Source organism: Hydra viridissima, unplaced genomic scaffold (assembly GCF_058129835.1).
Source record: "Hydra viridissima isolate aposymbiotic clone 2 unplaced genomic scaffold, HvirCarnegie_v1 scaffold_12, whole genome shotgun sequence".
NCBI lineage: Eukaryota > Metazoa > Cnidaria > Hydrozoa > Anthoathecata > Hydridae > Hydra > Hydra viridissima.
In genome coordinates this window covers 7,934,106-7,949,305 of record NW_028324311.1, presented here as the reverse complement: position 1 = coordinate 7,949,305, position 15,200 = coordinate 7,934,106, and the positions used below count along the sequence as shown (strand labels likewise).

The 15,200-nt window shown below is 27.4% G+C and overlaps 1 protein-coding gene and 1 pseudogene across 6 annotated transcripts; one reads left to right on the top strand and one right to left on the bottom strand.

Annotated features, from left to right (window-relative positions):
• Positions 1 to 199: 199 nt before the first annotated feature.
• Positions 200 to 14,176, bottom strand: LOC145193894 (DENN domain-containing protein 11-like). 5 transcript variants are annotated; one of them, XM_090068531.1, is made up of 9 exons: positions 13,881 to 14,176; positions 8,253 to 8,352; positions 4,544 to 4,697; positions 2,230 to 2,386; positions 1,674 to 1,812; positions 1,354 to 1,479; positions 1,068 to 1,218; positions 901 to 957; positions 200 to 820 (listed from the first exon to the last, which is right to left on the bottom strand). In XM_090068531.1, exons 3-9 carry the CDS (start codon positions 4,570 to 4,572, stop codon positions 625 to 627), a joined length of 855 nt encoding a protein of 284 aa, XP_089924657.1. In that variant the 5' UTR covers positions 4,573 to 4,697; positions 8,253 to 8,352; positions 13,881 to 14,176; the 3' UTR covers positions 200 to 624. The 5 variants fall into 5 exon arrangements, with proteins under 5 accessions (XP_089924657.1, XP_089924653.1, XP_089924655.1 ...); XM_090068527.1 differs by having other exon boundaries at positions 4,539 to 4,697; positions 13,881 to 14,175; XM_090068529.1 differs by lacking the exon at positions 13,881 to 14,176 and adding an exon at positions 9,580 to 9,663 and having other exon boundaries at positions 4,539 to 4,697.
• LOC145193895 (hydroxyacyl-coenzyme A dehydrogenase, mitochondrial pseudogene) lies at positions 10,007 to 11,524 on the top strand (annotated as a pseudogene). The gene has a single exon (XR_016445542.1). The product of XR_016445542.1 is annotated as a hydroxyacyl-coenzyme A dehydrogenase, mitochondrial pseudogene (transcript).
• Positions 14,177 to 15,200: the final 1,024 nt, after the last annotated feature.

Genomic DNA, 15,200 nt, shown 5'->3' with positions numbered 1-15,200 from the left:
AAAGGAAGGCCCAAACACCTCTATTCGATACTGAGCACAGGAGTTGAATTTCGGATTGGATGTTGATGAAAGATGTCGTTGTACGCGTAAAAAATCCAATTAACGTAAGAGCTTAAGCTGACGGATCATTTCAAGTGCCGAGCATTTGCAATTAGCTGCAATGCGCAATCTTGAACAACTTTGCAGGAAAAAAGAAAAGTGAAGACATGACAGTTTATTGTGCCTGCATCGGTAGCAGAAATTTATAAAAGGTTTTAACAAAAAATAAAACAAAAAAATCTTTTATTTACATAAAATATATTACGAAAACTTGTTAAATTTAAAATAAATCATTCTTAGTTATTTTAAAAACAGTTTTAATTACTAAATATATAATAATCTAAATTTTGGAAACTTTTTTTCAGAAAACATTCCTAAAAAAAAACCGAGTTTACCACAAGCGAAAATCACTTTCTAAAAATGCGGTGCATTAGAAATAACATTTGTAGGTACATTCAAAAGCAGTTTCGAAAAGTACATGTTGGAGGCATTTTTAGAAAGTGATTGTAGGTACATTCACTGCATAAATTTTCTAATGTACAGGACATCATTTGGACATTATACGATTATTACTCCGAACTCACGCTAACTTCCACAACACGCCCCGTTATAAATCTGCAACTTGATATCGTATAAGTCTATTAGTTCTGCAATCAACAGTCTATCAGTGCTAGGATCCAGGCCCATTTCTCTCATATGACTTGCAGTAATTAACTTATCTTCTTTTGAAGTTATGCCATAAAGGACGTTAAATATTCGATTATTTTGCTCAATGAAAAATCTAAAAAACACATTCACGACATTATGAACTTCAATACTTGAATTTTTAAAAATGTTTACGTTGTTTTAGCTTTAGTATACCTTGTATACATAATCTCATCATCTGTAACTTCCATCCCAGAACTGAGCTGTTCATTACTAAAATATTGACATAAATTACTATGCTCTAACACAACTATTAAATACAACATCACATTTATAAGAAATTTGATTGTACTTAAACAAGAGTAAAAATTATAAGCATCTACCTGTATTTACACAACCGCGAATACCTATCATGATCAGCAGAGTTTGCAGTAGTAAGTTGTTTGAAATAATCTGATGGACATTCGATATTTTGCTTGTTAACATACAAATCATAAGCATCTTGCTTGCTATACAAAATACTTTCCGTTGTACCTAAAGTTTAACCAATAAGGAAAAATCATAAAATAAAAACAACAAAATAAAACATTAAGTGACAAAAACAAATCTTTTATAACCAGAATTGAGATATCTTTACTTTATAACCAGAATTGAGATATCTTTACTTACATGCTATGAAAGATCTCATATTCTTAAGAGCAAGGAGGTTACCCACGTTAACATAAAACAAATGGTTAATAGAATCATGATTGAGTTGTTCATACCCATGATTTGCCAATAGACCAAGACAGTATACTTAAACCACAGAAAAAAACTTTATAACTGTTATCTTAATATTTGAGCCACTATTCAAAAATTATACAAAAAATACCTACCACACCTTATCTTTTGTTCCTATAGTAATATTAAAATAATGGTGTTAATTTGATTGTCAATTTTAGAAAAATTTGAACACCAATATACTTGATTATAACAAACATGACTATTACCTCTATAGCATTGAGCACCAACAGGAGGAGGAGCAAATAATAATATCCTTTTTTGAAGCAATACAAATTTCCACAAAACAAATATGTTAACTCCAAAATAAGCTATGAATTGTGAGAAGCAACCAATAGGATGCCTTATCTAAGATTGAAGTAAAGGTTTTAATTTGTATTATACATGAAATCTCTCAGGCTCCAATAAAAACATATTGAAAATTATGCAATTCTTATATAATGGTTGCTTTAAAACCGTTTTTTGTGAAAAGAAAAAAAAAAGTTTAATGCAGCTAGTTAAGAAAAAGTAGAAAATTTTAAAATAAAACATTAAAACAAAAAATCCACTTTCACATTGATATAGTTTTTTTAAATTTAATGACATTTTGCCAGATTTAATGATAACTTACTTGAAGATTATAAAGTTATGTGCTATACATTTTTAAAAATGCCAGTAACATAACATATTTTCATATATAATAGAAAATCTATATTTCTTCTTTATTATTTACACAAATAACAAAAATCAAATTCTACAACAAATAAATTAACAACTAAACCTTACCTTTAAAACAGACAAAATTTGTGAACTTTTCTGATCACAGTTTTCAAACGTTGTTTGTTGCTTTTCAAAAAAAGTATTATTACGTTTTGGGCAATTACGATACAAAAAGTAATACGATATCAAGTCCTGGTATTGATACTGTTTATCCAAAGCATACCTTAAGAAACAGAAATGTATTAGAATATCATCATTATTCAACTTAATTTTATACATACATGCATACATGCATACATACATACATACATACATACATACATACATACATACATACATACATACATATATATATATATATATATATATATATATATATATATATATATATATATATATATATATATATATAGGTTCAGAACCATTTGAGATATTTATTGCTTTCTTTTGCTAAATCTTAAATATATTTATGTTAGATGTTAATGCCAACAAGACTTAATAATATTACTATTAGTACTTAATTAACTTTTCACTTGGTGTTAAGGTCCTTGAAAAACAAAAAATATCTGGAGTTAGCTTGGCAGCAACAGAAAAGTGGTCTGGTTACTCTTCCACCATTTTAATGGATCAGTCCTAGCTTTTTTAACAGGGTTGGCAAACAAAAAAAGTGCTGTATATCTTATTGTAAGTTTGCAGATGATACTAAGTGCTAATGAGGTAGATCCCTTTATGACTATCAGTTTTGTGTTATATAGCTTACATTTAGCTACAATGCAGCCATTGTTAACTTCTCTGTAAAAGTTAATCCAAATAAATAAATTTTTATGCATAGTACACAACTTTTAAAACTTAATGGTTTCTTTAAAGATAGAACTAACCTTATATACAAATAAACTAGACATTTATTACTCTTTTAGAATTTATTTGAGAAGTTCGCATTCAAATCAATTTAAAGTTTAAATCTAAATATAAATTCAAATTTACCACTTAAATAATGGCACCATTAATTACGTACATATATCTAACTCTTAGTTGTCTTATATGCAAAGTTTTTACATTTTACTAAAATTTTTTACATTTCATTAAAAGTTAATATTATACTAACTAGCTGTTTTTAGTTAAAATTGATTCTATGTCTGAATATGAAAGTATATCTAGTTCTAAATTTTAAATTTTGGTTCTTGGTTTTTTTTTTTAAAATGTTTAAACTTTATTTTTTTTTTTAATTATATTTATATATTCAAGTGCAGATCCAAGTGGGCCAATTTTTAATCTTTCCTTCTTTTGACTAATCTTTGGATTCAATATATACATATTGTAATGTAAGAAAAATATAACATAGTATATTGTTTTGAATTGTAACAATTATGCAAATGCAAATTGGGACTTCAACTTGGTAAGTTCAGAGTAATTATATTTTTATTTACCTGTGTTTTGTCATAAATGAATTAATATCAGTTTTTAGTTGATCTATTAAATTTTGGTCAAGAGGTGTAAATTCCATTAAATCACTTCTAATCAAAAAATCCCCAAACTATATGTAACTTTTTAATTTAAACATTGTAACTTTTAAGTTAACTGAATTCAATCAAAACACTTACAAAAAACAAGTTAATTGATATAAGAAAATTCTGGAGATGGGAATTTTGATTATTTAATTTCACGGAAAACACATTTTGATACAAAAAAAATAAAACCACAAATGCTATTTTTTACAGAAATTTTTTTTGTTGGAAACTATTTTCCAAAATACCACTTTTTCCAAAATAAACAGGTTTTTTCTTATAAACTGAATTGAAAATAACAAAATGCTGATGCTTAATGGTAATGAGTAAAAACCTGCTATTTCAACTGAACTTTAAAGTTCGATCTAAGATTCAATAACTTTTTCTAAGGTTGGTTTTAGAAAAGTATACATTCTAGAACAATATCTTTACTTGAAGCATTTGTAATATTCTTTATTTTAAGTTTAACTCTATTGCTATTGTAAACTTATAAAACAAAGAAATTTTTTATAACCATTTAAAAGTTTTGATTCTCAGTTACTTTATTTAAAAATTGCAACATCCCGTTTGTCACCACTGTTGTCCCATATTTTGAATAAGTTTTGTAATTGAAAACAATAAAATTCATCATAAAAGGTTAGTTAAATTAAGTAAAAACTTTAGTTGAGTTCAGTAGTCTGTAAATATAACCTATATACCTTTGATGTCCCATTAATCACTGAGGTTTTAGATGAATTTTCCTGAAGGAAATGCCAAAGAAAAAACATGTGAATTTGAATATGCTTTTACCTTAAGGATTTCCATTCCACCTTAACAGAATTTATTCACTTTACAGTTAACATATGCTCTTTAGTTAAAATTAAAACTTACTTAACCTGAAGTTCCAAGAACTCTTGATGCTCATGAAGTGATGTATATTTGGTGCATATTATTCCTACTGATTTCATACGAGCACCTCTTTCATCTGTATCACTTACAGACTTTAATGCATAACAACTTAGGCCATAGTGCTCTTGGTGACGAAAGTACCTATGAAAAAGTAAGTATTGAAAACATAAATCACATATATCCAGTTATTATTTTAACTCTTTTAACTAAAATATAAAAGGTATGATAGTTGTGTAAGTGTTATTTAAAATCATGCTATGTAAAATTTGTGCAATTTTCATAGTTTGCTAGGAATAAAAAAACAACAAAAGAGCTTAATTTTGTCAAAAAATGTAGTAATAAATTTTTCATTTTATGGATTGCATATTATCTTTAAAATTATCTTTTTAAAGGTCAAGTTAATTAAAAGATTAACTACATTCTTACTTAAACTTAATGAAAATGCAAATTTTGTGAAATCTTTTTTTATATAATCGTAGTCACTAAGAGTTCAAAATTGCTAGCAAGTTTTTTTTTGATAGTAATTCCTCCTTACATGACACACAAGTAGTTTTTGATAGTAATTCCTCCTTACATGACACACAAGTAGTTTTTTTTGATAATAATTCCTCCTTACATGACACACAAGTGGGACAAACAGATGTTCTTCCTTTTAAAGTTTTATTACACACTTTCTCCTTGAAAATATTTGCTCTCTAATAGGTATAGTGTAGTAAAATCTGAAGTTATCATTATATAAGAAAAATTAGTGTTAGTACTAGGCGATAAATTACCTTGATGTTATGACACAGTCATTTACACAAAGACATGAAATTTATTATGATTGAACTTGTCTAATACTGACTTTCTCAAATTGCTAAAGATTTTGAGACTTTGTAAGTTTCTTAATAGGACAGTTATAGTCAGACTGATTGTTAAGATTTATACTTGATTAAGATAAACATCCACAGATTTATGAGAGAAAATGATTACTATTATGGTGTTCATAACCATTTAAAGCCAACAAATATCCAAAGCAATGGCAAGCCACACATTGGATACATGCTGCATTAATAGTTATCTCTATTCAATTTAAGAACTAGCAGTATCTTTAGACATAATGATACATCCATAAAAGGTCATTTTGTGCTTCATAATACAGATAATATTGAAAAAATTTTAAATTGTTGCAATTTATTTAATTTTAAACACACATGTATAACTACTTATGCAATAAACTAAACGATTAAAAAATTCTTTGACATAAAAATAGATAGATACACTTATAGACACACTTAAATGCATACATACATAATAATGAAGTCACAATTCAGAGGTTTGGAACATTTAAAAAAGCTTGCAGAAAATTTTAAATATCTATTCAAAAATTTAGATCAACATCTTTGAGTAATGTTTTTATATAAATGTGCAATTAATATTTGAACCAATCATTTTGTTTTAGACATTTTTATAGTTACCTTAGAATAAAATTTAATTATTAATCATGGGAAAAACTAACAAATTCACAACAAAAAAACATGCTCAGACTGCTATGAACAAGGATTGACACTTTGTGCAAAAAGACATGTGCAGACTTACATGAACAAGGATTGACACTTAGTGCAAAAAGACATGCGCAGACTTACATGAACAAGGATTGACACTTTGTGCAAAAAGACATGCGCAGACTTACATGAACAAGGATTGATACTTAGTGCTATTGCTGGAAATCCTAATGTAACACCAAGCTGCTTCATAAAAACATTGAAGATGTTCATTCAAACCTTTAAAGAACCATGTTCCAGCCAAAAAAAAAAAACCTTGCCTTTCTAAACATTCAAGACTGTATTGGGTTCAGTCGGAAATATAAGGATTGATCAAAGGCAGACTTGAAGGATGTAATATTTAGCAATGAATCATTAGCTGAACAGTTAGTTATTGTAACAAACATTAGACACCTGCTTTGCCAATGATACAACCCCCAATATGTGCTCTGACTGTAAAAAATTGCCCAAAATCACGATTTGAGATGCCATTACAGCCAATCAAAGTTGTGATTTATGATTTATAACACCTAACATCACAATAAATGGTCATATTTGCCTCAGAATATTTATAAAAAAAAATTGAAATATTTAAGAACATCACCAATACCCATCAATTTCAGCACGAAGGGAAACCCTTTGCCACAGGACTAAACTTATAAGTAGTTGGTTACAAGAGGATTGAATTGAAGTCACAGGTCCCTCATCTGGTAATTCACCCAGCCTCAATCCCATTTAAAATCACTGGGATAATCTTAAAAATGAGGACCCTCATCTGCTGATTATGATCTGTGAGAGAAAATAAAGCAGGTATGGATTCAACTTATTACTCCTGAATATTATTTACTCAATGTTTAGCTAATTGTCTAAAAGCTCAAGCACACCATACCAAGTATTAAATTGCTGAGCTAACAATTGTCATGATTATCATCATTGTCATGGTTATTATCATTACTTTGATAAAACAAATAGATAATTTAAAGGAAATTATGTTTTTCTATATAATGTTCTGAACTTTTGATCGTGACTGTACATAAACATGGATTAGACCAGTTCAAAAAAAAAATTTGAAAACTTTAGTGGCTAGATGCTCAAATGATGCTGATTAGTGAAAAAAAGAGACTATTCCAATATTTACTGACAACTCAGTGAACTTTACTTGTTTCTACTTTATTTGTTTTATTTTGATTTTAATTACTCATCAGGGAAAGCAAACAACATTTATCTAAGTTTAGTTTATCTGCTTAGTTAATGACTGAATGTTTATATTTTTATGTATTTATAGGTATATACTTTACATAACTTTTATTTTAATGAAAATTATAAAATAAGAATAAATCAAAAATTGAAAGAAGAAAGTTTAGTAAAAAATTAGAAACTGACTTAGCAAACAAGTTTAGTAAGCTATTTGATATTATCCATGCAGAATTTAATGCATTTATATATTTTCAACAAGATATAAATTCTCTTTCATCAGAGATCAGAGAAAAAAAAGTAATAGCATTTGAAGACTTAGAATTTAGAAATAGACTAGAAAGTATATTAGAAAAACGCCCTATTCAAATAGATTAAACAAACAAAATGTTAGCACCAAAAAAAGTGTTATTGATAATTCATCATTTGCTACTAATCTTGATCACAGATAAACTATATCAGTATAGCTATGCACAATCCTGTGCCAGTACTTTAAAGTTAATGGTATTGATATCACAGATATAACATGACAATATATTTTCTGATTATTAAGTATTACAGAAAACTGATAACCATTCCACTGAAGAAAAACTTCAAAGTAGAATAGAAAGTGATCATTCATTTGTGAATACTTTGACAAAACATTGTATGTACCACTTCAGTATTTAAATTTATTGTAATATTTATAGGTTCAATCAAATTTATGTGGAAAGAATGCGCTTTGACTTTTTTTTTTTAACAACTTTGAATCTCTTGAGCAGGAATTAAAACTTAAACAATTTTAAAGAAATTTTCTTGATTGCAAACCACATGAAATAAGAAGGTAGCCCAACTAAAATTTGGATTTTTTAAATTTCTAACATACATACATACATACATACATACATACATACATACATACATACATACATACATACATACATACATACATACATACATACATATACATGGTACAGCTAAAAAAAAATAAAAAACTCACACAAAATCTTCTGTAACAGTATGAGATCCACTAACTATTGCTTTAAATTCAACACCAGCTAAATCAATGTCATCTGGTATACACCATTCTATACAATTACCTATGTAAAAAAACTGCATATATAATGTATGTAAGGATTTAATCATTTGGCAATAAATTATTATAATTTCTTTTTTTTAATGAAACACTAGCATTCAAAAATATATAGTAGTGCTGTCCAAAATTATAATAAATAACTAAAAAAAAACAAAAAACAAATTAATAAAAAGATAGATGAATAATAAAAGTTCTTCTTTTAAACAAATTTTTTTAAAATTGAACAGATTCTAGAATTATTTATTTATTTATTAGCTATAATACACATTATTCTACCACTCTAGTCTTAGTATTTCCATTAAAAAATAAAATTAAACAAAATAAAATTTTCACCTAAAGCTAATATACACAAGAAAATTATTTGAAAATATAAATATTAAAAGAAATTATAATCAAAAATTTTTACTTCTTTCTACTTATGAATTCTAAGCTAAATAAAATGCATAAACCAGTGTCAAATATAACTCTGGCCAACTAGTGAAATAGCATTTATTGTTAAGTCCAGCTGCCACAAGTTGCTCCTCCCATTATCAATCTTTCTTCAACTAGTGCCCAATTTAGCAGGCACTCATGTATGTATGTATGTATGTATGTATGTATGTATGTATGTATGTATGTATGTATGTATGTATGTATGTATGTATGTATGTATGTATGTATGTATGTATGTATGTATGTATACTTTTTAAAACTTTTAAGGCTAACAATTGACTAATTAATTTAAAATAAATTAATGTAAAAGATGACACCCACGCCTGATATACTTTGAATACGAGTATTTTAAGTTACTTTTTAATGAACAAAAACAGTTATAAATAATACAATATAACGTTTTGAGCTATTCACTACGAAATATATTTTAAAAAATATTATATTTTGGAATAATATTTTGAATTAATTTTTTTAATTTAGTTATATTAAAACTTTTTTTTTTTTTAAAGAAAACCGACTTTTTTTTTGTTATTGATTTTCCCTTTAAAATACGCGAATGTCTTGTTGGTAAGTGAGAAAGACGAAGAAAAAAAAAAGGGAAAAAACCTATTGATGCAAGCAATTAATTTCTTAAAACTTAGATTACAAACCTATTAAAATAAAAAAAAAAAGTAAATACAAAAAAATATTGCATAAACAGCTGATGTTTCCGGTGCATTTCAAAAGAAATAAAAACACCCAGTTTTGACTGTGAAGAGTAAAAACAGGGTCGTTCAAAAAAAATAACGGAAATGTTTACCTTTCAGTGCAGATCGTTTAAAACTAAAAATCCTTTTTTTTTTTTAACAAAAAAAAACATGCAGCAAAGTATTTTTAACAAAACTCTCCATGACAGAAGATTTTTCAATAAATAATGTGATACGTCTTAGAGAAAAGGTTGAAAATCGGAGTGACGAAGCACAACTTACGTAAACATATCGCGCTAAAAAGCATGCTTAGAAAAGAATGAAACAGTGATTATATTCAGTTATTAAATTTACGACGAATAATTACGGATAATTAAGCTGATATAAATTTTATATTTATATAAATAACAGTGTAATGAATAAAAAAGTTTTATAGTTCAAATTATTATTATTATCGTTATTGGATGTAACAAAATTTAAAATTTGCATTTGATTGTACTTTTTAGGGAATTGTACAACTATACTTTTACAAAATAAAAAATGTTGGCCAGTAGTTGTATTGGCAAAAGGTTATTGTCAGCAACATCGACACGCAATAAAGTATTTTCATGTTATTTCTCAAGCTCAGAGGGTTCTTTGGAAAAGGAAATTCAAAAAGTAACAATAATAGGAGCTGGAATAATGGGAGCTGGAATTGCTGATATTGCGGCACAAAATGGATTTAAAGTAACAATAGTTGATTCGGATGAGTCTGTACAAAAATGCATGGTAGCAATTATGAGAAATTTGAGCCGTTCAACTCAAAAAAGATTTCCCAATGAGCCAAAGGGAGCAAAGAAATACATAGATAATGTTTTAAAAAACATTGAAACTCATTGTCACATTGAAAATGGTTGTACAGAGGCGGATTTGGTAATTGAAAGTATCATAGAAAATTTAGAAATTAAAAAAGAATTGTTTAACAGAATTGAGACAGTATTGCCCAAAGAAAGCATTATTGCCTCTAATACCTCTTCATTGAAATTAAGTGACCTTTCTAATCATTTGACTTATCCTGAAAGATTTGGTGGTCTACATTTTTTTAACCCCGTCTGGAAAATGAAACTTGTTGAAGTTGGTCGCTCATCAAAAACATCAGAACAAACTATTAAAAAATTAACTCATTTTGCTCAAGATTTAGGCAAAACAGTAGTGACTTGCAATGACATATCAGGGTTCATTGTAAATAGACTATTGTTTCCATACTTACTTGAAGCACTAAGGTTGTATGATCGTGGTCATGCCACAGTTGAGGATATTGATACTGCAATGAAACTTGGGGCTGGTTATCCATTAGGACCATTTGAAGTCATTGATCGAATTGGACTTGATAATGTGAAAATGATTATAGATGGTTGGCATTTTAAAGAACCAGATAACCCTCTTTTCTTTCCAAGTCCAACATTAAACAAGCTGGTTGAAGAGCGAAAATTGGGACAAAAAACTCTACATGGGTTTTATGAGTATAAACATAAAATGTATTAAAAAAAACTTGGTAATTTTAAAATACACCTTTTTCTTACAGAATATTTTTTAAAGATTTCATAAACATCAATCATTTACTTCTTTTTTGTTGTTGTTATTACTATTTTACACATTTACACACATTTGTAGATGTTTTAATGTTTAAGATCTTTTAGTGTCTTATAATTTATGATATGAGGTAATAATATTATCTAAGGTGGCTTATACTTCTATAGCTTAAAATATATTGTATTCTACAATAAAATAGCGTACTTTTTTGCAAAGCAATCACAATAACACTTTTAGTGAAATTATGTTTTATATAATTACATAACATAATTTTTAACATGACTTTTTTTTTTTAATATCCTATAAATACTAAGAAACAAGCGTCAATAAGAACCTTTATAATCCAGTAGAATTATTATAAAGGAATTAGTGAAAAGATTAGATGAGAAATTGTAATCTTAAGCAGGTCTCTATGACTCTAAGATTTGGAAAGTTTTTGTAAGGTTTGAAAAGAATTTTACAACATTTTATATGACAAAATCACCAGAATTAGTAAAGTTCTTTTTTTTTTTTTTAAAAAAAAAAAAATAATCTTTAAATACCTGATTTGTTTATTTAAGAATACAACAGTTAGTTTGTTGAATCAAAATTCAATCAATTCTAATTGAAAATATATCTTTTATACAAAAAATACAGGAAATAGAAAAGTTTATCCACTATAGACTCATGAATGTTTATTGAAATTTTGTTAAGTACAATTAAATAAAGAAAAAAGAATTTTAATTTAAACAAAACTAATATAATTGAATATAATTACTTGGACAATACCACTAAACATGTTTCAAATACAATAAAAGAAACAGCAAAAATGAGTCACATTTTAAATTACTAGGCAAAATTCCAGAGAAGCACTTAAATAGCAGACTTGCTGTCAGTTTTACTATTTTCTAGAACTGAACTATAAATGAGCTATTCTGTGTTCCGAGATGATGTCACGAAAATCAAAATACATTTGTCTGCCATGTTGGTTCACAAACAACTTTAGCGCAACTTTATTCAGATGCGGTTTTCTAAGTTAACAATATCAAAACTTATCAGTTAGCTATTTTCCTAGCTACTATTTCCTTTTAGTATAAGTTTCAACTCAAAAATTTTTAACAACAAAACAAAAGTGTTGTATAAAGTTTTTTCAGAAAAAGTTTTAATTGAATAACTCATAAACTCTTTATATCTTCAAATATGGTCTTCTGTTGCATTTTTAATTGCAGTAATCGTTCTGAAAACTGCAAGAAGTCGTTTTATAGAATTCCTAAGGTTATTGATCACCATGATAAAGATACGGAATTGTTGTCAACAGAACGAAGAGCAAAATGGTTTGCTGTTATAAAACGTAAAGATATCGATACAAGTGCAAGTCACTACAGAGTTTGTTCTGATCATTTTGCTTCTGGTTAGTTAATATTAATATATTCATTCTTATTCATATAAAAACTATATATAAGATATTTTTGTACACGTATAATAGCCTGCACAACTGAAAAATGTCCTCTTTCTAGTCTTATTGGGAATTTTGTTTATTTTGATATTGTCTTTACATAGTTAAAATATTTATACAATTCTAAACTTTTAAAGCATTTAAGTTTTTCTTTGATGGCAGCGCTTGGTGCAAACAATAAATATGTAACAATATCAGCATGGGAGATTTTAGGATAGAATTCTGGATCAGAGAGATAATCTGTCTTTTTCAACGAATATGGATCAATATTATCAATTTTTGAGATCTTAGTTCTATATCTAGTTTTACTTTGGTTTGAAAGGTTTTTATAATAATCGCTCTCTGCCTTACTCAAGACAATAATTGAATACGCTCAGTGTTATAATTCGTTTGTGAACCAACATGGCAGATACGCATAATTTAACATAAATTAAAACTTCACTTGGAATACAGAATAGTAAAAAAAGTTAAAAGCAGTCACATGATTGGTTATATGAGCATAGCTGAAAAGATTTGTTAAGCATGATGAAAATTAAGATTTTTTTATTTAAAACCAATAATAATTATATAATTCTTATCATAACAATGATCTTTTAAAAATTTGTTGAGATTTTTATGTGTTATTGTTAACATGGTTCTTACTTTAAAGCTGGACTTACATAAACAGCAGTATTTAAAAAAAAGAATTTGTACTACTTTGAAACACAAGCATGTAAAGATACTTTTGCTTTGAATTTTTAGTGAAAAAATTAAAAGATATTAATTGTATACTGTATTCTAGAAAGCATAATATTGTAATTGTAGATAAAATAAAATAAGATAAGTGAATAAATATAAGTATATAAATTTAAAAAAAAAAAACTTTGAATGGAATTTAAAGATTTATTCCTAATGACATCCATCAGTAAATTGATAATGAAGATGACTTTTAGACTTAGGCTTCTAATTTAATATAGCCTGTTGTACTCAATAATTCATATTCTTGAGTACCTTTGTTTGTGAATGAAATTAGGTTTAACAAAAGTAAACATCTTTTGAATAAGTCAAACACACTTCTGAATAAGTTAAGATATGAGATTTAACATTGATACATTTTCATGAAATTTCACTTGTTAGCAGTTTCTGTAAAATTCAGTTTGACTGTCTATAAGAGGTATAGATTATTCTGATTTTCCAATTTTATTAGTGACCAGCACAAAGATACTGTGAATTGCTGCATACTAAATAGATGCATTTGCTATTATAAATATGTAGTTTATCTGTTAGCTTATACACCTACAAGCTTACTACTGAAAATGCAAAGTCTATCCCTTAACCTATATACCTATAAATAGATATAGGTTGAGGTATAGCTTTATGTGTATCAGAGTACCACTACGTTTTTAAAAAAAGAAAAATTTAAATAACCTTTTTTAGTATCAAATACTACAACAAACATTGCAACAATGAAATCATTTGAACTGTTAACCGCTTCAGTAGTTGATGAATTAATCTGCTCATCAGCGTAGCCTGTATTTTCCATTACTACTGCCGTCACCCTTTTAGAATATCAGTTCAGATAATGTAATGAAATGTATTTGCCAGCTAAGTGCTTTCAGTTTCATTATCTTCTTTGATTTAGAGGAAGAAAACTGTTAAATGTCGAGTCAATTTTTAAGCTTTTTAGATCAAACTTTTTTGCCGGGTCACGAAACTGTTTTAAATAAAAATAGTATGCGCGGTATGCGGACCGTAAGGAAGGAGTTGCCAATAAACTAGAATCACTGGATCTCACGGTCGTTCACATAAAGCGAAACAGCGCTATGTTATTATGCGCATGCTCCAAAAATAGAAATCGAAAGCGATGTAAACATGAAAAAAATTTATGATTTATCAATAGCTGCAATCCTAACATTTTCTCAAATAATTTTACAAATAGGAATCTTCTAAAAAAAAGTGTAAGTAGGGATAGTTCCTATTATAAGCAAAGTTTACATCAGCCTTAAAAAAACCTTGAAATTTGATTGCGCGCGAATATAAAAAACTGAAAAAGCAGCTTGTCGATAAAGGTAAAATTGAGAATTTTAAAGTCAGGATAAAATAAAATCTGATCGTAGAATTTCTAGATTTTTTTTTTAAAACTGAAATTCAGTCTATATACAAAACAAAAAAGGAAGTTTTACTGAGCATTCAATTTTTTTACTTTACGTTGATGGCTTACAAGTGATGACAATATTGCACTTTTTTTGGCTGGTTCTAAACTATGTATAAGTGCTACAACTCAACTCAACCTGCTAGCGTTGTTTATAAATTTGCATTCTCTAATATTATTTTTTTGTCTTTAGATGGAACTACACAACACAAATTTGAAATTCATGTGAAGAGTTTGTGGCAAATGGCTCGGAAAAAAGCAATACCCTATGAGTATTAGCCTGAAAATCAAAATAGAAGAAGTTTTTTTTGTCAAACTGACAGATATAGAGAGTGTTCATCCCAAAAGAATATGTCATAAATGTAATATAATGTCACTGCACAGCTAATAATGTTAGCAAAATCAAAATAGAAGAAGTTTTTTTTGTCAAACTGACAGATATAGAGAGTGTTCATCCCAAAAGAATATGTCATAAATGTAATATAATGTCACTGCACAGCTAATAATGTTAGCAAAATCAAAATAGAAGAAGTTTTTTTTGTCAAACTGACAGATATAGAGAGTGTTCATCCCAAAAGAATATGTCATAAATGTAA

Excerpts from the sequence above, each read along its gene's own strand:
- LOC145193894 (XM_090068527.1), bottom strand. The coding sequence starts at position 13,995 with ATGGAAAATACAGGCTACGCTGATGAGCAGATTAATTCATCAACTACT. Across the intron at positions 8,353-13,880 it reads AGTATTTGATACTAAAAAAG|GTAATTGTATAGAATGGTGT; the intron begins GTTATTTAAATT and ends TTTTTTACATAG. Across the intron at positions 1,480-1,673 it reads TGGTGCTCAATGCTATAGAG|TATACTGTCTTGGTCTATTG; the intron begins GTAATAGTCATG and ends CTGTGGTTTAAG.